Consider the following 24,795-nt stretch of genomic DNA (forward strand, 5'->3'; position numbering starts at 1 on the left):
CTTAGTTAAAGGGAGATATGCTATAATTAGGTAGAAATATTAGAATCAAGAGGATAAGCATCAGTATGGCCAAACATTTATCTGGTTAGGCCTGGAAAATAATGACTTTTCTGATTAAAAGCAATATGAATTAACTCACACTGAATTTATGCTCCTATACCTACACAGTTTAGGAATATTTTGATATTGATGCTATAACTTTATAAAACAATATCCTTAGTGGATGTTTTATTGAATAATATCAAGCATATTCTCTGTCCGAGATAGTACCACTGAGAAAATGTAGTCTGTACCCTGTGTGTTCAGTTCCTGCTTATTTGTCTACACACACACACACACACACACACACACACACACACACATATATATATATATATATATATATATATCACAAGTAACATATTAATTGGCATTTTGAGAATCAAGGTTTGAAGCCAGCCACAGCAGGAAACCAGAAAACCGAAAATGGAGCTGTGGCTCAAAGTGTTAGAGCACTAGCCATAAGGGGAAAAAGTTCAGGGACAGCGACCAGGCCCTATAAATAAATAAATAAATAAATAAATAAATAAATAAATAAATAAATAAATAAATAAACTATAGCAACAAGAGCTGGAAGTGTGTCTCCAGTGGCAAAGTGCCTGTCTAGCAAGCATGAAGCTCAGAGCTCAATCCTTAGAACCACCAACTATATGTATTTACATATTTGTGTATAAATTGCATAGCTATTCCAAATTTGCAGTCATTTGTCCACAAATGTATTTACCTAGTTTCATATGTGTTTTACAAACCCTGACACATTTATCTGTGTTTGCCAATACATACATATTCTAATTGTATGTTGATAAAAAGAGAGAGTTGGCAATGATCACTATAAATATGTTATATTTACCTCAGAGACAAAAAATCCTTAATAAACAGTTGAATAATATAAACAAGTTGATGTGTTCAATGTCTTTGAAAACTAATTCTATATCTCTGAAATAATTCATAAATTAAATTTGAGGAACATTAGATTTTGCTTTTTCCAATTATTTTGTTTGATTTGTAGAAGTTTGATAATCTAAACACTGAAAAGGGCCTTCAACTTTCCCTATGGAAAGTTGTCTAAATTATTGAATTGACACAATTGAAGTTAAAAGAAATGGAATAACCTTCTCCAAGTCTTGAGCTACTGCGGATATCACCCAAAATAAAATGATTTCTTCTGTCTTATTTGACTGCTTTCATCAGTGCACAAAGCCTTTTACATGCACTCAGCTTAAGTTTTACAAGAGAGCGAGATCCTTGGAGACAGAATATCTGTGCAATCTATCTTCTTTACAAGAAGACAACAATGATACAGAATAAATGATGACATGCAACAGATTCCCAAGAAATATTTTTTGATTAAATAAAATAATATTAATAGTTTGTGAGATCAAATTAAATGTTAACTCAGCCATGAATGTTACAGACCACTTCATATATGTTTAATGGGATTTTTTTTCCCTGATAGGGTATCTGGGTACCTGAAGGAGAAACTGTCAAGATTCCTGTTGCTATCAAGATTCTTAATGAGACAACAGGTCCCAAAGCCAATGTGGAGTTCATGGATGTAAGTATATACAAACACATGGTCATGTTTCTATTCATTATGAAATAGACTGCTTGAGCACTTGAAAATCAAAATTTCTTCTCTGGAAATAATGTGCATCCTCCACACCTTGCAGTACAACTTGCTTTTGCAACCTGAAGACATGTTCAATCTCAAAGGTAACCTGTCTTCCATGACTCAGACATGAAATGCTTCCATATTTTATGGTTAAAGATAGCAAGGTATTCTTTGAAGTAAAAGTAAAACCTAATTGTAGTTGGAAATCTATTTTATTATCACTTGTATCTAATAATCAGAGGTTATAAATTATTTCTTTTTTAATATTAATAAGTTTTTAAATTATTTCTTAAAGTTGGTAACACTGAACAGTATTAGAAGAACAATAGAGTGGTACTAATGGCAAATCACTAATATCTTACAACTGGTCACATGAAAGTTCCTAACACTGTCCTAGATAATAAATAATATTTACAAAATATATATTGAATGCAATCATAAATAATTCATAGATAATAGCTCATCTAATGTTGACATTATAGGACAGGACAGTCCAAGTTATGCCAAGGTTAAACCAAGGTCAGCAGTGTTCGAAGATGGTGAGTCTAGGCTTTCAGTTCAGGCAATCAGTGTGAGCAGGGATCAGCAACTACTTTCTTAAGTAGTCACAGAATAATCAGGACTTGCATGACATTTCCTTGTGGCAGTTTCTTAACTCTGTCCTTTATGGTGAGAAAGCAGTCACAGGGACTTAAGCCAAAACTAAACAAAATGTGAGTGGGTTTGCCTTAGTTCCAACAATACTTTGTTTCATGTAAACAAGATGAGGGTGGGATATATAAGGATCATCTCTTGCTTTCAAGGGCTGTGTTCTTAAATACTATGACAAATTGCATTTTGAGAGTAGATAGGAGGGATGATCTGAAAAATCAACCAGGCGTTTTTAGCTTACTGTGGTTATGATCTATTTAGCTGAAAACAATCAAGATCAGTTGCTACAGTGAGTTAGTCTCCATTTTGTTTCAAATGGAAACTTATGCAAATTTTATAATTCCCATTGAAATTTACATCTTTCAATGCAGTTCAGAAGAGAAGTCAGCATAGGTTAAAAGCTACACCCACAGAATAATAATAACAATAATAATAATAATAGTACAGTTCTACAGAATAAAATAACATTATAAGGTCAATCAGAACTTTTAAGATTTCTGCTAGCCACAAAAATGTAGATTGAGTTATACAGAAAAGTTTTGAGGGTAGGATGGAATAAATTATATATGTGGCATTTTTTCACATTGAACACAGGATATCCTGCCAGGGGTTCTAGAAAGATCCATATGTGTTTTTTCTTTATCTTTTAACATAATATCTTCAGTAATAAGAATGATTTTGATTTTCAAATGACCTTTATGTGAAAGACGGAGCAAGCATCTGCACTTTGATTTTTTAAAATGTATTCCTACATATTTCTGCCTACTTTTTCTTGAAAGCTGTTTTATAACTTTTATAGGAAATCATTCTGTGACTTTGAATAATTTGACAATAGTACTAATCACCTTGTAGAAGGCCATTATAAGATTAATTTCTTATTGTTTGTTATATATGACCAATATAGCTAGCAAATGTACAATCCAGCTATTGAGAACAGTTCACTCTTTGCTCTGTCAAATTGTACATATTTTAAATATCACCCTTGGTGCACATCTACAGACATTTCTCTAGTATTTATTTAGTGAGTCTTGGAGGTAAATGATGTTTTAACCTGTAGGGTTCCATAGGTCTGTACACACCTTACAGCTACATGTCTTGACACTTATATTAGTATTTTCAAATGAAAGCTTTTCAATGATGCCCCAATTATTCAGTTTGATCTTGATCATAGCCATAAACTTGTGAAGGGAAGGGAGAAATTATAAGGAAAAAAATTACAGTAAGTGAAAACAACATAGATAAACTGATGGAAGAGAGGTCTTACCCAGCCTAGCATAAAGCCTAAGCTGAAATTCCTAAGAATGCTAATAATCTCTGCTGGAGGCTTGGACAACCATTTTTGTCATATTTCCATGGAAACAGACTGGCAAAAGGGGGTTAAGAGGCTACAAAATAATCACCTAAAAAAAGAAGCTCTAAAAACCTCATCATGATTTCGAATGATTATGTGAAAGCTCCTACCCCCATCCATTTCTTCCCCTTGATCTGCAACCTATTCCCATGGTAACCGGAGTGGCATGGCAGCTTGAAGTCTTAGATTTTTGCTGAATTTTAGATGAACCTGTGATTGAGCCATGAAAGGAGTCATTTTCCTAGATGGTTGATGGATTTGGTAGCCAACAAACTAAAAAGAAAGAAAGAAAGAAAGAAAAGTAAAAGAAAAAAGTCAGGTCTGTTAGTTTTTAAGAGCTAATATTTAATAATATATAAATATACATTATAATATATAATTAATATGTTATATAATATAATATATATTTTGACTGTGACTTCCTTATTTGTGTGAAGCTGCTAGAAAATTTAAGAGATTCACAGGCTGTTTTATAAGCAGAATTTTGATAAATGTCAGTCTGAACACTTCCTATTATCTTGGTGACTGTTTGCAAACATTGGAGGATAACGTCCCCATGGCTAAAACCATTCAGCTGGTAAAAATGATGGTGAATTCAGCATTTTAAGCTGCTTGGTATAATGTTTATACAAACATGTGGGTCCATATCATACCCACATTTTTTAACTCATGTGCTATGCATTCCAAATCACTGCATTTGAATAAAGTATTAAACCACAATAAAAAGTCAATGTTATAAAATATTATAAAGTAATTTGAGCTGAAGAATAGAGTTAGAATTAGAGAGATCCCAGTTATATAAAGTTAACAGAGTGTGTGTGATATATATCTTAGCTTGGGTTGTTTGCAGAAGCCAAAGCTGCTCATGAAATGAGGATTTCACTACAAGTAGTTGATCATATACGTGAAAGCCCTATCAGTAGAAGACTACGTAAATAAAGAGTGGACTCTGGATACCAGGGTGACTGCACTTCTCTCTACTAGAGTATTAGAGTTTACTCTAATATTACATATTAGAGTTTTCACCTCAAATACTAAGGGAACCGTAGCCCTTCCTCCAGATCCTTTTTGCCTGTGGTTCGAGGCTGATGTAACCCTGGCTGGCTGTCCTCCTTGCTGAGGGTGGTAGAATTAGATTCCAGTAGCAAAGAAAGTTTCCTGGATATCAGTTGGTATGGTGTTATGGTGAAGAGGTCCAAGGAGAACTAATGTAAGATCTGCGGCAATCAAACTTCATGTCTCTTTTTCTAAAAAAAAAATATATATATATATGTATATATGTTTATGTTTACATATATGTGTGTTATAGACTACTTTATGAAAATAAAATATGGCTTCTAAGGATGATAGGAAACCATGTACTCTTATTAAGCATTATATTCCTTTGCACTTTCCCTCACTTTGTACATATAGTAGAATATTTCAGATTCAATAACTAGTGTGTGTGTGTTTGTGCATGTATCAGCTGAGCTTTACTAGTTATTATAATAAATGACACACATGCAGTGACTTAATACTAAAAATGTATCACCATATCAGCACCTCTGTTGATAACCAAAGGCAAAAAAAAGTCTTGTATATTTTCTTCCATTTTTTTTCTAGCATAGGTAAAAAGCAAGGGGAAAATTACATTCTAAAAATGCTACACTAAAAGCAGTAAGAGAATTTGGTCACCGGCCTATTACTTAACTCACCTGACTGTATCTAATGGATTCATAATGACAATAATAACATACTGCGAGTGAATGACCAGTATATTCTTCATTCCCATAAGCGAAGATCACACTGAATAACATTAAGAAAAATGACTCTAAAAATTCACCTTTAGAAGGCGGCATGCATTTATGCCCATTCTAAAACTTGTTTCAGAGTTCAGTTTCCTGAGAAAATGCAGAGTTTGTGTGTGTGTTGGGGAGGAGGAGGTGTCTTTATTTTTTAATCCACCAAATGGTGTTGAATATATACCAAAAACATGATGTTTTTGAGAAGATTCATGGAATCCAGGATTATGATCTAGGAAAATCAGTCAGCCTCAGTTTATCTGAGTTTCTATTAGTGAGTATTATTTTCCTCTGAAATGTAAGTCTATTATCAGTCTAACTTGTTTAAAAATGTTTTGCCCAAGTTATTTGTTTTCTTTAAAAAAAATAGAGTGAAAGAAAATTGGTAATTACCCTAAATTCCTGTGAGTGATTAGCAATCCTGAGCTGCTAGTGCTGATGTGAATCTGCCTGGCTTCAGTTTCAAATCTCCCTGATTAAATTCACCACAGGGCTCAAAGAAAGGGCTGCAAGGAGAATGTGCCTCCTATCAGCCTGTAAACATCAGCACACTGGTGAAAAAAGATAATTTATCTCCCTTTGGCTATATTGCCAGAAGTTTTATCTTAACATAGCTATCACTTTTCTGAAGAAATGTTCCAGTGAATGATGTTTGTGTCGTTTCTCTTCTCTGTATTTTCTTTTTATTTTTTTTTAATTTAATTTTATTTTATTTGAGAACATACTGTACAGAGGGGCTACAATTACATGGGCAGGATAATGCATACATTTCTTACCAAGCATTGCAGCCTCCTCCTTTGTTTACCCTTCACCTCCCTTCCCAGCCTCCCCCCTCCCCCCACCCAATTATACCCCCCTCCCCCCCCACACCGACATTGTAAAGCTGGTTTTGACATGACATTTTGTACTTCTCATTGTTGCAACAGGTCCACCTGAATCCTTAAACGACTTGTTTGTCCCCATCTCCTCCACATGTTATACTGACATGAAATATAGTGAAAGCGGGGGTTACACTGTGGGGGAAGGACATACAAAGCAACAAAGAAATAATCTTATAAATGCGTTAGAAACACATGCATGAAAGAAACGAAAACATTAAAATACATATTTAAGGGTTCATTTTCCTAACATCACATTATCTGACCTTTTCCGCTTGACTCATACCTATACTAGATATTGCAAATAAGGGAAACCATGGGACCTATGCTTCTTTGGGCCTGGCTTACTTCACTTAATATAATTTTTTCCAACCTTTCCATTTCCTAACAAATGGGGAAATGTCATTCTTTCTGATGGAGGCATAGAATTCCATTGTGTATATATACCACATTTTCTTGATCCATTCATCTACTGAGGGGCATCTGGGTTGGTTCCATATCTTAGCTATGGTAAATAATGCTGCAATAAACATAGTTGTGCTGGTAGCTTTAGTGTGGTCTTGTTTGTAAACGTTTGGGTAAATGCCCAAAAGTGGGATTGCTGGATCATAGGGGAGATCTATGTGAAGTCTTTTGAGGAACCTCCATACTGCTTTCCAAAGTGGTTGAACAAGTTTACATTCCCACCAACAATGAAGTAAGGTTCCTTTCTGTCCACATCCCCTCCAGCATCTGTTGTTGTTAGAGTTCTTGATTTTTGCTGTTCTAACTGGAGTGAGGTGATATCTCAATGTTGTTTTGATTTGCATTTCTTTTATGGCTAGGGATGTTGAACATTTCTTCATGTGTCTATTGGCCATCCTTCTTTCTTCTTCAGAGAAGCTTCTCTTTAAGTCTTTCGCCCACTTATTTATTGGGCAGTTGTTTCTTTGAGGATTTGTTGTTGGGTGGTTTAATTTTTTGAGTTCCAAGTATATTTTAGATATGAGACCCTTGTCCGTTGTATGGCTAGTAAAGATCTTCTCCCAATCGGTGGGCTTTCTATTGATCTTGCTAGCTATGTCATTTGCCCTGCAGAAGCTCTGCAACCTTATGCAATCCCATTTGTCCAACCTTTCTTTGATTTGTTGTGCTTCCGGGTCTCTATTCAGAAAATTTCGACCTGAGCCAAGGAGACCTAGGGTTTCTCCTATTCCATCCTGTAATGTTTTCAGAGTGTCTGCTTGGAGTTCAAGGTCTTTGATCCATTTGGAGTTGATTCTGGTGCAGGGTGATATATAAGGATCTAGCTTTAGTTTTCTACATGTAGTTAACCAATTTTGCCAGCACCATTTACTGAAGAGGCTGTCTTTCTTCCATTCTATTGTTTTAGCTTCCTTATCGAAGATTAGATGGCTATAGGTCTGTAGGTTCATTTCTGGGTTTTCAATTCTATTCCATTGGTCCTGAGGTCTGTTCTTATGCCAATACCAAGCTGTTTTGATTACTATGGCTTTATAGTAGAGTTTGAAATTTGGTATTGATATTCCTCCAGCAGTGTTCTTTCCGTTGAGGAGCATTTTTGCTATTCGGGGTCTTTTATTGTTCCATATGAATTTTTGGATTGCCTCTTCTATTTCCTTGAAGAATGAGGGTGGAATTTTGATAGGTATCGCGTTGAATTTGTAGATAGCCTTGGGAAGTATTGCCATTTTCACAATGTTAATCTTGCCAATCCAGGAGCATGGGAGGTTTTGCCATTTTTTAAGTTCTCTGTTGATTTCCTTTTTCAAGATTTTAAAGTTTTCATCATAGAGGTCCTTCACTTTTTTGGTTAAGTTAATTCCTAGGTATTTTATTTTTTGTGGGGCTATTACAAATGGAGTTGCTTTCCTAATTTCAGCCACACTTTTCTCATTGTTGGCATATAGAAAAGCCATTGATTTTTGGGGGTTAATTTTATAACCTGCTACTTTGCCAAAGTTTTGAATCAGCTTGAGTAATTTGGGAGTGGAGTCTATGGGATTCTTTAAATACAAGATCATGTCATCTGCAAAGAGGGAGAGTTTTATTTCTTCTTTCCCTATTTGGATCCCCTTTATGTCTGCATCTTGTCTTATTGCTGTAGCAAGGCATTCTAATACTAGATTGAAGAGAAGTGGAGAGAGAGGGCATCCTTGTCTTGTTCCTGAGTTAAGAGGAAATGGCTTTAGTTTTTCACCATTGAGTATAATGCTGGTTGTAGGTTTGTCATATACAGCCTTTATTGTATTGAGGAATGTTCCATGGATTCCTAATTTTTCCAGAACCTTCATCATAAAGGGGTGTTGGATCTTGTCAAATGCTTTTTCTGCATCTATTGAGATAACCATGTGGTTCTTATTCTTGCTCCTGTTGATGTGATGAATAATATTAATTGATTTGCGTATATTGAACCAGCTTTGCATCCCTGAACTGAATCCTGTTTGATCATGGTGTATGATTTTTTGGATGAATTGTTGAAGTCGATTGGCCAAAATTTTGTTGAGAAGTTTTGCATCAATGTTCATCAAAGAAATGGGTCTATAGTTCTCTTTCTTTGATGAGTCCCTGACTGGTTTTGGGATGAGGGTTATGATGGCTTCATAGAATGTGTTCGGTAGTGAGCTTTCTCTTTCAATTTCATTGAAGAGTTGGAGGAGTATTGGTGTGAGCTCTGCTTTGAAGGCCTTGTAAAATTCCGCTGTAAAACCATCTGGTCCTGGACTTTTCTTAGCTGGGAGGTCTCTTATTGCTGTTTCTATTACAATGCTTGATATGGGCCTGTTAAGCTGGTTTAACTCATCTTGGTTTAGTTTTGGCATGTCAATATTTGCTAGGAAAAGGTCCATTTCTGTCAAGTTCTCAAACTTATTAGCATAAAGTTTTGAGAAGTATTCCCTTATAATGTTCTGAATCTTGGTTGTTCCTCATCTCTGAGTTTATTTATTTGGGTGTGTTCTCTTCTTTTTCTGATAAGGTTTGCTAAGGGTCTGTCAATTTTGTTAAGTTTTTCGAAGAACCAACTCTTTGTTTTGTTGATTCTTTCTATAGTTTTTTGGATTCTAATTCATTTAATTCTGATTTAATTTTGATTATTTCTTTCTGTCTACTGGATTGGGGTTTATCTTGCTGCTCTTTTTCAAGGACGTTTAGATGTGTCATTAAATTGTTAGTTTCAGATCTCTCCAATTTGTTGATGTAGGAGCTCAGAGCTATAAACTTGCCTCTGAGTACTGCCTTTGCTGTGTCCCAGAGGAGCTGGTAATTTGTGTGTTCATTTTTGTTGAATAGCATGAACATTTGAATTTCCTTTCTAATCTCTTCCATGACCCACTCATGATTCAGCAGTGTGTTGTTCAGCCTCCATATGATACCGGACTTTCTTTGGTGGCTTTTGGTGTTGAGTTCTAATTTTATTCCCTTGTGGTCAGAGAGAATGCAAGGTATAACTTCAATGTTTCTGAATTTAGACAAGTTTGCTTTGTGGCCTAAAATGTGGTCTATTTTAGAAAACATTCCATGTGCTGCTGAGAAGAACATGTACTCTGATGCTGCTGGGTGAAATGTTCGGTAAATGTCTGTTAAGTCTAGTTGATCTATGCAGCTGTTTAGATCTGCGGTTTCTCTGTTGAGTTTTTGCCGAGTTGATCTATCTAGTGGGGAGAGTGGTGTGTTAAAATCCCCAACAATTAATGTCTTTGGATCTATATGGGATTTGAGGGAAAGTAGTGTTTCTTTGATAAATTTGGGTGCTCCATTGTTTGGCGAATAGATATTTAGAATTGTAATATCCTCCTGAAGGAGAGATCCTTTAATTAGTATGTAGCGACCTTCTTTATCTCTTCTCACGAATTTTAATTTGAAGTCTATTTTATCTGATATTAGGATTGCAACTCCCGCCTGTTTATGAGGGCCGTTTGCTTGGTAGATTTTGTTCCAGCCTTTAACATTGAAAATGTGTTTGTTTTTACGGGCAAGATGTGACTCCTGCAGGCAGCAGATAGAAGGGTCTTGTTTTTTAATCCAACTAGACAGTCTATGTCGCTTAATTGGAGAGTTCAGTCTGTTAACGTTAAGAGATAGGACTGAGAGGTATTTGGGAGTTCCTGCCATGTTATCCACCTTCTTGGGGGCTGTGAAAACTGGGTTCTTCCTAAGGTTCTTGGATTCTCAGTTTGGGTCTGTATTTTCTTTATCATATACACTCTCTTGATATGAGTTGTCCCCATTCTTATTGATACCACTGTTAGTAGAATGATATAAATATGCTAGCCACCTGGTCTGTTTTTTCTCTCAGATTATAGCATCCTTAAAAATCACTGGAGACTTTGCCATGTAGTATTTTCATATTGCAGAATTTCATGTGTATGGTTTCACAGGGCAATAATAACTCTTAGATCCTATATCATGCTGTTAGTGATTTTTTAAATTTCCTATTATTTAATCCCATTACATTATTTTGCCTTTAAAGGGTTTGTTCATTTGCATACTATTCTTATATAATTTGCTTATTTCAGAAAGAAAAATTGCACAATTTCTTTTTTTTAGATTTATTACTTAAATGTCATAGGGTCCTTTATTGTGGACATGATCTTTTTGGAAAAAAGTCAGCTAAACAATCTTTTCCTTAAGAAAAATTATAACTGAGCTAAGTTTTTTTTAAGTTCTCAAACATTCTAGGAGAGAGACTATAACCTCCACTAGAAACAGAGTTTAGAGCTTTTTAAACTCTACTCATAACAAGAGAAAATAAGAGGAAAAATGTTCTTACAGCTGAAACAAATTATTTCTTTTGTAGTTCATTTCACTGAACAACCTGTTCATTGTATAGAACTGTCATCAGTTTCACATGCTTCATTCTCCTACCACATTGTCTTGCTCTGACTTCCTTAAAGCTCAACAACCATTAGCTACCATCCTGCCCCAAATCTCTCTTTAGCCAACCTGGACTCATGTCCCATGGGTGCAGTTACTTTTTTTGTTTGGTTTTAATTGTGAAAATACTGTACGGAGGGGTTACAATTACATGAGCAAGTTAATGAGTCCATTGCTTATCAAGCATTGTTGCCTCCTTTCTTTCCCCTTCCCTTCCCATTTCCCCCCTTCCCCCCTTCCCGTGCCAAAGTTGTAAAGTTCATTTTTCATCATAACATCTTGTACATCTCATTGGTACAGTGGGTCCACCTGTATCCCTATTTAAACAATTTGTTTTTTCCCTTCCCCTCCACAAATTATACCAACATCAAATACAGTGAAAACAGGGGTTATATGGTGGGAGAGGGACATACAAAGCAACAAGGAAATCATCTTATAAATATGTTAGAAACAATTGCGAGAAAGGAAAACCATTTGAGTCCTTATCTTGGGGTTCATTTCACCTAACATCATCTTATCTGACTGTTTCTGCTTGTCTCAGACAAATAGTACTTATTGCAAATAAGGGAAACCATGGGACCTACATTCTTATATAAATCTTTAACTTGCATCTTCTAATAACCATGTAGACAGTGAGGAATCCTATAAATATTGAAACTTTAAAATGCCATAATCTGTATCCCTTTCAAACTACATGCTTTTCTTTGATCACCTCCTAAGATGAACAAATTTGATCTCTAGTCTGTTTGCAGGAAGCTGATCTTACCCCTGACCTTGGTAAGCCTCCACAGAAAGCTCAGGAGCATCTCAAGATTAACACAACCAGAATGCATATCTTAATCTGCTCTTAAATTGCTTGGTTTAGTCTCTCTGACTTTCTCTTGCCTATTTCCTTCAGTCCCACTAGTGATAAAGGTACAAATAATACTAATGATAATAATAATAATGAATAAAAAATAATAGATTTGCAAAAATAAATTTGAACACAAGTGAATTGATTACAATCACGATTCATCATTATTAGTATCAGTGAGCCAAATTCAGTCGCTGTCTTAAAACTTGAGGTTAAACATTGTCTACGGAAAACCCGAAGGCAGGCAGAATACTTGACAAGTTGTACATTCTAATGAAATCATTTCTTTCTTGAAGCACCTTAAAGAGAATACTCAAATTGAAGCCAGGCTTTTCTCTGTTAGCCAGAGCATGTAACTTTGTAAACTTTCTGATTCTCCCCAAAACATTTTGAATCGCAAGCTCACATATTCTGCAATATCTATATTTGAATTTGGTAAACAGCAATCAGTAATATATCAAATGCTTAGCATTCTATACTTAAGGTAGTTCCAAGTATCTAAACTCTGTGCTATGGTGAATTGCATGTGTGCATGGTGTGGGGGGAGTGTATTATTCTACAATGAAGAATAAAGCATTAAATGGCAGTCTGCTCATGTGCACTTTTTGATTCCAGTTTGATAATTATGATGGCTTTGGATAATCAAAACCCATATGCTCTATCATGAGGACAAACTATGTATAACCTTGATTATTCATGAAAAACAAGGAGAAAGTTTTTTCTTCCAATAGGGCAACCTAAGACTAAGAAATACAATTGCCAAAAAATGAAATGATTTCTATGATACCAAGTCTTAATATAGAGATTTTTGTTAATGATCTAGTTACAGATTTGTGGATGTAAAATAGTGTCCCTTTACAATGAAAGTACCATCCACAAAATATCCCAGTTTACATTATATTGTATCAAGTTATCATTATTATTTATAGGAATGTAATTTGGCTCTGGAATAAAATGTTACTATACTGTGATACTTGCAATATAGCACATATTTGTACACAAACACCATATCTATGTGCTCCTAAATACTGCGTGACTTTTGTGTATATTTATGTGTGTGAGAACCATATATTTACATATTTTCTTGTTTTAAGTCTGATTTTTTCCTGTTTGAAGCTGAATTTTAAATTGATGAAAGTTATCAAACTTGATAGAGAGGTATTCTTGTTTCTCAAAATTTTGCTTTTAGCCTTGTTCTTTTTTATTTATAATTGCTCTATATGACATTTTATGTCATTCACACATACCCTTATGTTAGAAAATCAAAGCCTATATAACATTCTTTTTGAAATGTACATTCTCTGAATTTATAGACAAAACATCTGGTTGGACATGATGGCAGAAACCTGTAATCCTATCATTCAGAAGATGAAGTAGGAGAATCAAGGTTTTGAAGCCAATCTTTGTTACATAACAAGTTTAAGGCCATTGTCAGCTACATAGGGAAATCCTGTCTTAACTAGTAATAATAATAATAGCAACAACAAAAACAACAAGGACTTGGTATGAAGCTTACTTGTAGAGAGTTTGCTTAGAATGTTTTCAAGTCTGGTGTGTTACAAAAACATTTTAATTATTTTAAGCTTATCATCACAAATTTTCAAATTATAGTTAAAACAGTCACATTCATATGTTGGAATAATAACTTGTACTAAATAAACTATACTATAGTCTGATTTGTCTTTTAAAAATAAAAGACCGCGCTATTTGGGACAATTCTAAATTTGTGTGTAGTTTCTAAGTAGCTGTCTTCTGAGTGGCTACCATTTATAGTTGATGTGTAGACTGGCACAGTTAGAATAGAAAAGAATAAGAATTTTCAAGGTAGTAAAATTAGGAATCAAAACAATGAGCAATCAGCATGGGTCTTTATCTCAAAATGGAAAGACTTAGAATTTTCTATGGTGATCTTTATTTAATATTGGGGTTTTGATCCACTAACAAACTTAATCTAACCTCTCTGAACTTAAATTTTCCATTATTTGTTAGAAAATAATTAGAAGCTGTAAGCAGAAGTCTGCATACATGCAGTTCCTTGGGAGTCCCTGAGCTCATTGAACTGAAGAGTTTGATGAATACTGGTCAGCTGATATTGGACCAGCAGCTAATAATAGCAGAAAATGCTGCTTAGTTAGGTGAGAAAGTTAACTTGGGGAAAATGAAAATGAACCATTTGGGATTTATAGTTGAAGATAAATTTCTCTATTTCATTTTTTTCCTGTTAAGAAAATAGCCAAGGGAGGTAGTTATTAGTTTTTCTTTGCTCTTTTTTTCTTTATTTCTTTTCTTTTGATAGCTTATAATTAAGATCTAAGAGCCCACTTGATTTCAGGTCTATTCACTATAGTTTGCTCTTGTCCCCAGAAGAACTTTTAGTGAATCAGGAATATGTGTGGTGTAATGCATGCATATAATAGATAACTGACCACTAATTAAAATTTCAACAGCTCTCGCAAGCATGTAGAAATTATCAATAGGAAACTTGGAAGTTTGGGGAAAGTAACATACACAGGGTTTTGAGGATTAAAACAGAGAAAGATTTTCCTCTTGTGATTAAAACAGTGAGTCAAGAGCCTTTAAAATAAATTTATTCAATATGTAGAACACTCATTCATTTAATGAATGCATTACTATATTCTCAGCAAAGAGAAACAAGTATTTTATATTTGTGTAGAGAGATGCTTTAAAATATAATGTTCTCCAGTTTTAGTGTAAGACTAATTTTAAAAAGTAAATTTCAAACCATGTTACTGTTTTCTTTCTACTAAAATCATAATGTGTGTGGTAGAGTATAAATTTGATCAGCCTTGAACATTCTTTAATTGTAGGCATGCTAGTTTGCATCCCCAGCAAGGCTGTAAATGTTTCTTAGTTAATAGCTCTTGCACACATTCTAGTGCCCACAGTCACCATGTACTGAGTATTAAGTAGTACTAAGTAGTTTCTGGTTTTTGCTTTTTTTGAGTGAGAAGGGGAAACATTTTCATTTCATGTTTTTTTTTCATTTGGATTGTATTTTCTTTTTAAAATTTTATTGTAAGGGTGAGGTACAGAGAGATTCCAGTTAGATAAGTAAGTCATTTCTAGTGGAACATTGCTACCCTCTCCCTCTTTTTATCCAGCTTTCCCTTCCCTCTCCTCTCCTCCAAGTTGTAAAGTACATTTCCAACATAGTGTCTCCTTGAGTATCGCTGTCGCATTGGTTCATCCTTTGTCCTTTGCCTCACCATTTTGTTCTTCCCCTTTCCTTCCCCAGATCCAATAAACATATATATGATACACAGCACCAAAATCAAAAAGAGTGACAACAGGGATAAACCAAAGCGGGGGAGGAAAAAAAAGGAAAAAAAGAAATAACTTCACAGAGTAAATTAAAAACAAAAAGACAATAGCTAAGATATGGAACCATCCCATATGCCCTCCAGTAGATGAATGAATCAGGAAAATGTGGTATATATACACAATGGAATTCTATGCTTCCGTCAGAAAGGATGACATCACCCCATTTAGATTACGTGAAGTAAGCCAGACCCAAAGAAACATAGGCTCCGTGGTTTCCCTCATTTGTAATAATTAGTATTTGTTTAGGCAGTCCCAGTAGAGGATCACAATAGCTCAATAGCTATGTACATAAGACCATATAAAATGATGCTAACCAAAATGAACTACAAGATATAGAAACAAGAGGTTTGGGGGGGGGGTTGTTTTGTTTTCTCTTTCTTTTTGTTTTTAATGTACTGTGTGAAATTATTTCACTTATTTTTATAGATGTTGAGAAAATGCCTAATATATGCACTCATTATGTAGTTGAAGGAATCTAATTTATTTAGTAGTACTTGTCTAGTGTCTAATTTTTAATCTTATCTTTGGGCTATAGCCATTGAAATATTTAATTTTAATGTTTATATATATATTAGTAAACAGCTTGGGAGTTAAGCAATCAGGTGTACAAATTTTAGAAAAAAATTGATCAACCATTTGTTTTATTTCATTTATTCACACACACACTCCCACACATGTATCATGTTGTTTGAATTTTGTAGTTAGCTTTATGTAAGGAAAGAATAAGTGAATGTTTAAATTTTTATAGCAGCATAAATTGTCTCAAAGTATATTTAAAAATCTTCGATTAATGTACATAATTGCTTGTTTTAAACCCCACAATTTCTTATATAAAATTATTTTAAAGTGTTTATTAATATTAATTTAAAAGTAGAAAACTTCTTAGCTTCTTGTTAGTTAAGCATTACTAAGGAAGGTTAATTTACTGAGAATTTCTGGGTTAAACTCTTATCAAAAACATGTTATTAATGATCTCCTATTTTATTTAGTCTAGATATATAGACATTTTAATGGTTCCGATATTTATTTACATTGTAGAAATAATTATTTGTCACATAATGACCATAATTATTTTAGTTTATCCTTATATTTTAGGGATCCATGAGCTAAGTTGTAGGAAATAAGCCTGCTCTTCTGCTCAGCAATACAACTGTCATTGAAAAGACATTTTAAAAACTCCCGATTAAGGATGCAGAATGAAAAAAAAAATAGTGTCATTCCAAACAGCATTCATTTTTTTTCTACTCAATCTGGTTATGTTCTGTTATATTTTCATGTAAAATAAATTTATATTTATGTACTTCCTGGATATATACCAATGCTAAGAAAGTAACACTCTTACTTATAAATGTGAATTGAAATATTTATAAAACACTTGGTATGATTTTGCTGGCAGAGTTTCCTACAGTAGTGTAAGAGGCATTAAGTCACTCAATTGCTTCTGATATGAAAGTGTTACTATAGATTTTTGTTCCTTTATTTAATGTTTTACACATTGTCCAGATGGACTTACCATCACTTGTAGCTAATATTTAATTAACCTTCTAAGTGGCTTCAGTAACCATCTTCTTAGTGGAGAATCTTATTTTTCTTTTTTTGATGTTTTCATGAGAATTTTATAAACACAAAGATCTTTTATGCAAAAGTTCTGAATTCAAGCCAGGTATCGGTGGCTCACGCCTGTAATCCTAGGTACTCGGGTTGCTGAGATCTGTGGATCGCGGTTCAAAGCCAACCCCTGGCAGGAAAGTCCATGAGACTCTTATCTCCAATAAACCACCAGAAAACTGGAAGTGGGGCTATGGCTTAAGTGGTAGAGAGCTAGCCTTGAGCTGAAGTGCTGAGGGACAGCACCTAGGCCAAGGGTTAGAGCCCCCACCACCCACCAAGAAAAAAAAAAAAAGTTCTGAATTCAGAGTCTTACTTTAGACTTAGCCTAATTTTTTCTTCTGCTACCTACAAACTGGGAACCCAATGGGTAGCTCAATAATCTGTTTCTGAAAAGCAAAATAATAAGTGATAACTGATCTAAGTTTATAAAAACAAATTTAATAGACATTTAATATTTTGTAAGTATAAAATATTCTTTTGTATAATTCTGGCCAGCTTTAATAAAGAAACAGCTATTAGCATGACAGTATGCACTTCCTATTAAGTCACAGGTGAAATAACTCAAGGCATTATGAGGAAACAATATGGGCAATGGTTGACAGCTTTTAAATATTTCTCCCCATGCCCATAAGAAATTAACCTTGTACACTCATCCTATAGTGTTCTTCACTGGTCTTCTTTCCATAGGTTTCACAATAAATATATCATTTCCTAGGAGGAGTAAAGACAATCATTCCTTCAAGAAATGTAATCTTTTATCTCATTACCATTGTCATGCACAATTCTCTATTTTGAATTAATATATTGAGGGCAATGACAATTATATTTCTCCTTTTCCCCTTTTGCTTAGCTTGACATTTTTAAAGAAATAGAAAAAAAAAGAAATAATTTTGGTGAAGCTTGTTTACTATTTCTTGTGTGTTGAATGGCTTGACATCTGTTTTCCCCATTGAGAAAGAAACAGAGACCATCCAGCTTTAACGTGTACATGAGCAAAGACTTGGATATGCAATGTCAACTATTCACAAGGAGAAATGGATGTCTGTGCTTAAGAATTTCCTATTAAGATTTTTCCCAGGGTGTTTCTTTTTCACATTAGCAATTCAAATAGATACAGCTTTGTGCCCATTTCTGAAGGATGATATGTAGGCCAAATTGTTATTATAGGGATAGTAAATGAAGATTTTTGTTGTCTGCTAATAATACAAGATATCATTTTCATCACCTTAAATGAAATGCATTCCAAAGGTTAACAGCCAGCCAATCACTAGTTGATGAAAGACAGTTCTGATATTTAAGTCAACCAAGCAAGTCTGCTTAAAAATATGCATTTGTCAGCTACGACATTTTTGAAGCATGATCCCATGTTATATAACTGTCATTTTGGTGATGAGATATTGTATTACAAAGCCTCTTTGTGCCATGAAATTGATAAAACTTAATGTGAACACTGGCGCGCAACGAAACTCTTTGACTTACAAATCAGTGTTAGAGCATCAGGTATTCAGAGACAGGAGCTTTGGAGAATTACTAAGAGAAATTTGTCATTTGAGTTTCTACTCAGGTACTTAAATTTAGTAATGTGTCAGTTACTCAGTAGGGAATAGTGGTATAATTTCAAGGTAAAATTTACCTGGAAGTAAGAACAAAATCAGTTTCAAAATTAAAAAAAAATGAAACAACAACCACAAATATATGTATAAATTCAAATAAGATTTGGAGAAATCCCTCTTTTGTATAAGTTGACTCTCCAATCATGTTTCTCTCAGGGTGTTGATTACTGTGATAACACCTTACAGAGAGTAATAATATATTTACAATTCATTCCTGATAAGTGGCATTTTTAATTTGTTATTGAAACATCCATTGACCTATATATCAGACTACAAGACTTAATCTGCAGTGTGTCAAGAAGTAAACATGAAATAATATATGGTTGCAGACACTGGAATTGCTTTGTAAATATGAAGTTCTATAGCAGTTCAGTTAAAGAAAAGAAGAGTGGATTAAGTACACAGTCACTTGGATAATTAAAGGATATTATGGGGAACCTGTATGATAGAAATAGAGCTTTGCCTCAAGAAGGAGTGGGAAACAGAATTATGGGGTGTTAAAGATCGATGGAGACTTCTATCACTTCCGAGCATGTGTAAGATGCCCCGCCCCCAACCTCAGCCTAGAGAAGAGGATTTAGAAAAATGATCCTTGCAATCATTTCTATCCCTAGACGAAATGAAAAAGCCCAATCCAACTTATGAAAACTACATGCTTTTATCATGTTCACTGGGTAAAAATAAAAATGCATAAAAGACAGAGCATGACTAACAAGGCAACCAACAGGTAGCAATAAAAACAGTTCATATTTTCCATCCAGCTAAAGAGACAAGAAGAAATTTTGATCTCCAACTAAACAGACTCACTTTTGTGTTGTTTTTCTTTTGTTGGTTTTGTTGTTCGTTTGAGATGGTGTGTCACTATGCAGCCCAGCCTAGTCTCATACTCAAAATCTTCCTGTCTCAGCCCCCTGATGAGATTATAGATACGCACTACTACTCCCAGAAACTAATTTCTCTCTGTGTGTCTCTTTTCCTTCTTTCTCTTTCTTCATTTGTTTTTCATTTTTCTCAAAAGCATTTTCTTCTACCTTTTGTAATGGAAAAATGGGATACTTTTTCTAATAATTTTTTAGCAGAATAGTTATAGAGAAATAGATGTTATTATAAAAGTGTTGAGTATTTATTCATATGATATATATATAAAATGTATAATACTAGAAAGCTTATAATTTAAAAACAAATAAAACAAAACAACAAAGTCAAGCCAGCACCTTGCTCTGGTGATTATCTCCCTGGGTCTTGCTTTCTAGATAACTTTTTCATTAGTTTGTAGTGGTATTACCTTAATATTTCTTAAAATATGTTTTCATTGCCATTTTATGTATTCAAATAAGAAAATGAACACTCTGCATTCTCAGATCTTGTTCTATAATTTTCAATAACAGTCCCTATGTAATATTTATATCAGCCTTTCAATTTTTATTGATTGTTTTTCTGTATTATTGCTTTGTGGGTGATGTTCACTGTAGGTAATTGTCTCATTTTAAAATATTGCCCCCAAAATACTCTCTAGTTCTATATGTAAGTCTTCCCAAACATTTGAGCAGAATTCTCTTTACAAGTTTAGAAATGTCAGGAAATCTACCAGTTAATTACTGTTTGATCTTCTTTATCTGGGAGAACTTTCCTTAAGGATTGGACTTAAAAAAATATTGTCAAGGTGATGTCCAGAGGGGTTACAGTTACATCAGTAAAGTAGTGAGTACATTTCTTGGACTTGTTACCCCCTCCCTCATTTTTCTTCCACTTTCTTTTCCCCCAACCCCCAAGTTGTATAGATCATTTCCAATATATTATCTTATGAGTATCACTGTAACATTGGTTCCCCTTTGTCCTTTATCTAACCATTTTATTGTTCCCCTTCCCTAATTCGAATAAACGTATATATAATACCCCGGGTACCAAATTCAAATAGTGACAACAGGGGTTAAATCAGGGAGTGGTGTGGGGGGGGGGGTGGGGAGGAATACAAAAGAAACAAGAAACTACATTGTACAAAAGATTGGACTCTAGGCTGCTCTCTGAAAAAGCAATCTAACATTTCATACTTTATACCCTGTCCCTACCACACACATGCGTGCGCGCACACACACACACACTCACACACACACACACACACACACACACACACACACACACACACACACACACACACACACACATATAGAGACTGAGTAGCAATTCTCTGCTACTTGGGACTGGCAAAACATCAGAGTTTAATTGTATTTTATAGAGATGGTTATTTTTACTGTTTTCATCCCCATCTTTCAACTTTGCTTTATATAGAAATAAACAGCTAGAGTTTTTGTCCATGTCATATTTTTTTTCCTGAAAGAAAGGAATCTGTGTGGTTAGCACCCTACTTTGTAGGCACTGAGCATTTTGGTTTTCATTTTGCTCTAGCCTCTTCTTTCCATTCTCCTGAAACTTGCTGGAGTACTTTCTTTTAACATTTATTATATTTTTACCATCATAGTTTTTTTCTTCTTTTCAGATATTAGCTTTTTCATGTCTTCCCTCTCATTTTAATGGGATTTAGGAAAAAAACTGTATTTTCTTAGCCTACTGAACATAGCTTGAAGTCATATTGAGGATTAAAAGTTTAAGGATCTTAGAACTTCTAACTTCTATTTTCTTTATTAGGTTTTATGAGGGTAACTTAAGGAATACCTGCCCTCTTCATTTAAGAGATGCAATAATCTCATGCTATAGCTGAGACCCTCCCTCAAGAGGAGGCTCATTCTTTTAGTGATCAGTGATTGGGTTGTTGATTGATAGCTACAGGAATCTTTCACTTACAGTTGTGTTGTCCACTCATGGGCCAAGGTCATACATATTGAGAAATAATAGTTTATAGCTCTTCTTAAAGTCTTAAAGTAGTCACCACTAGGAGAAATAGCTAAAAAATATTGAAAATAGTTACCTATAATTATCCTTTGTATTTGAAGATATGAAGAGTTCAATAGAAAATGACATGCTGGCCGTTCCTGCTTTAATATTAGGAGCTCTATAAATTTTTTTCTGGTATCTATCATTTTCTTAGGTGACAGATTTACAAGGACTATTGTGGCAAAAGAAAATATTTAACCACCAACAAAAGAAGGGCAGGTATCATGGCAAAAGAAATCTAAATGTTAACATACTGACTACTTTGAAAGTTGGAAATACGATTAAGAATGCTGGGGGGGGGTTCTTTTGTAAGTCTAATAATTCCAACAGTATTTCCTTACATTGGGTGGTAGGCAATTGTAACTGAAATTAACATGATTGGTCAGGTTTTTATGCCAGTATTATTTCCTTTGTAGACAGAATACAAAGAGCTTAAAGCAGTGGTTCTTATCAGTTTTTTTCTCAGTTCAGAGGTTCCTTTGAAAACTTCAATAAAAGCTGCAGTCATTTTTTTTCAAAAATATTCAAACAACTTTCATTTAGTTTCTGGAGATGTGTAGTACTTCTCAAGTATAGTTAAGAGATAGTGACTTAATGCTTTTTCTGGGTCCTAATATTATTCTGCTGATATTCCTTTAAAAGAAACTGAAATGGTCCTGAACTGTTCGGGAAATTATTCTGTGTTAGTAAAGTAGTTCAACATTGGGTTATGACCAGATAATATCTGGAGATATTATCTTGTTTAATCTCAGAAGAATCTGTAAACGTAGCTGGGTACAATGAAGAGATTAGATTGAACTTCAGAGAGGGGGGTGAGAATGATCAAAATTCCCACAGAAAGAGAGGGTAACAGGAGAAAACATACAACAGCGGGACCCATCAGGTGACTGGATATTGATCAAAATGAACTAAGCAACTCAAAGGCAGTGATTGGAGGGAGGGACTGAGCGGGAAAGAGGGAACAGCTGACACTAAGCAACAGGAAAGAAATGTGCATATCACCTGATATGGAAGAAATAGCTGTATTGTCAAAGCTCATAGAATTCACAAACTTTACAACTGGGGGAGGGAGGGGGAAGGGGGAAAAGGGGAAGGGGGAAGACAGGAAGGGATGGGAAAGGGAAACAAAGGAGGAGGCAACAATGCTTGATAAGAAATGTACTCATTATCTTGCCCATGTAATTGTAACCCCTCTGTACTTATTTTCACAATATAAAAAAAGACTAAATAAGAATTAAAAAAAAGACTTCACAAACTTTATAGACTACAATAAAGACAATTTGCCCCATGAAGGTTAGAATGTGCTTGTGACTTTAACTAAATATCAGTATTTCACAAGACTATGAAATTTGTGAAATTTCTTTGATCACTTAATCAAAATAAATTTTTTTAAAACTGTATCAAAAAAATATTCCCATAAGCTGGGCGCCAGTTGGCTTGTGCCTGTAATCCTAGCTAATCAGGAGGCTGAGCACTGACAATCATGGTTCAAAGCCAGCCAGGGCAAATAAGTCCATGAGACTCTTGTCTCCAATAAATCACCAGAAAACCAGAAGTTGCACTATGGTTCAAGTGGTAGAGTGCTAGCCTTGAGCTGAAGAGCTGAGGGACAGCTCCCAGGCCCAGAGTTCAAGCCCCATGACCAATAAAAAGAAAAAAACAAAAATATTCTCATAGCTAGTGACATCTCAGGATTCAAACCTATGACAACGTGAAAGCATCTTCTTCTACCAGGTTACTCACTTTACTTCAAGAACTCCAAATAAAATGAAAGAGAAACAATTAATGTAAAGAGTGCACAAAAGAAATAAATGGTACTATTTAAATAATCAAGACTATTTTCGGCTAAAATGAAAAACAAAATAACTGTTCTGAAAAATCTAGAACAGAGTCTTGATTGTTACTAGATAAAATAACATAGGAATTCATAGGCCCTTGGTGCTATATTCCCCCAATTGGTAAAACTATGCCTGCCTCTTTGTTTCATCCTAATGAGTTGACTTATTGAATAACTCAAATCATCCACAATTTCTACTTCTCAGTCCAACATAACATCAAAAAATAACTGATCTGAATTCTACCTGATCTTCTCATTTACAAGCTTTTTTTTTTCCACCTTAAAATTTGCACACCCCTCCCCCCCAGATTAACCTTTGCAAGACAATAAATTCATGGTCTAGCTGCAGAGGACTTGCCAACAATTTTTAAGTAAGTGAACTTATTTAAATATAATGAAATTAAATTAAATTTAAATAAATGAACAGTCTGGTCAGAAGGGAAGAAGTCATGGGAAACACATTGAGAGAAGCATAGACTGAGTTCCGAAGAGCTTTCCTTGGTGATCAGTGCAGTGTAACAAAGGGGAAATGCTGCTTCCTACCAGCAGATCTGGGGCTTTGTCCCTACAAACCACAGGGTCTCAAGAAGGAGCAAGCTCTCCAGCTGAAGTGTTCTCCTATTCTCCTTGCAAAACTTCCCAAGTCATCGAAATACCTTTTGCTCTGTTTTAATAGCATCGTGATTATGGTCTAACATTAAAATAAAATGGGAAGCTCCAATTTTCATAAGCTTCATAATACCAAAAGTAGGGAACATCTCTAAATTGTGAAAATAAACTGATGAAATTCATTTAGCAGCAGTTGACCATTTTTAGATGATGATTTTTCTAAATTGTTGAATGTTCAAATATAAAATGTAAATGATTATTTGTGAAGTAATGGTTTAATGTCCCTGTGAATTGGATCATTTAAAAAAAAACCTGAGTATAGCTCTAATGAAAACTCATTGATTAAAAATGAATTTACATTGTGTGATTTTGCAAAATATTACATACTATAGATAATTTTGTTGCTAATGAAAATGTAACCACATTCCATTAAATTAACATTTTGTAATAGTATAAACATTCTTTCACTATCAAAATGTGTTAAAGGATAGTTTGAATCTTATTTCTCATTAATCTTTTAATTCAAATATGTTAGCACCAATGAATGTGGGGGGGGGTTGCATTTTTTGTTTGTTTGTTTTATGCTTTTCCTAGAGCTTAAACTCAATCTGAGTGCTGTCCCTGAGATTTTTTGCTCAAGGCCTAGGACTCTAGTACTTGAGGCACACCTGCACTTCTGGATTTTTACAAGTGAATTGGAAATAAGAAATTCATGGACTTTCCTACTAGGACCAGCTTCAAATTAGGATCCTTAAATTTCAGTTTCTAGAATAGCTAGGATCACAAGCATGAGCTACCAGAGCTCAGTTGAATTAATGTGGTTTTTTTAAAAAAAAAATTACATCTTTATG

At 34.4% G+C, this 24,795-nt stretch overlaps 1 protein-coding gene across 4 annotated transcripts in view; it reads left to right on the forward strand.

Annotated features, from left to right (window-relative positions):
* Erbb4 (erb-b2 receptor tyrosine kinase 4) overlaps nt 1–24,795 on the forward strand; it is a 1,023,136-nt gene that overhangs the window by 815,993 nt on the left and 182,348 nt on the right. For all 4 annotated transcript variants that reach the window (XM_070017823.1, XM_070017826.1, XM_070017822.1 and 1 more), the window contains exon 19: nt 1,496–1,594. In XM_070017823.1, the coding sequence (XP_069873924.1) occupies nt 1,496–1,594 (99 nt within the window). The remainder of the gene's footprint in view (nt 1–1,495; nt 1,595–24,795) is intronic.

The sequence above is a fragment of the Dipodomys merriami genome, unplaced genomic scaffold, assembly GCF_024711535.1.
Source record: "Dipodomys merriami isolate MVZ:Mamm:240054 unplaced genomic scaffold, mDipMer1.0.p SCAF_1, whole genome shotgun sequence".
In the NCBI taxonomy this organism is placed as follows: domain Eukaryota; kingdom Metazoa; phylum Chordata; class Mammalia; order Rodentia; family Heteromyidae; genus Dipodomys; species Dipodomys merriami.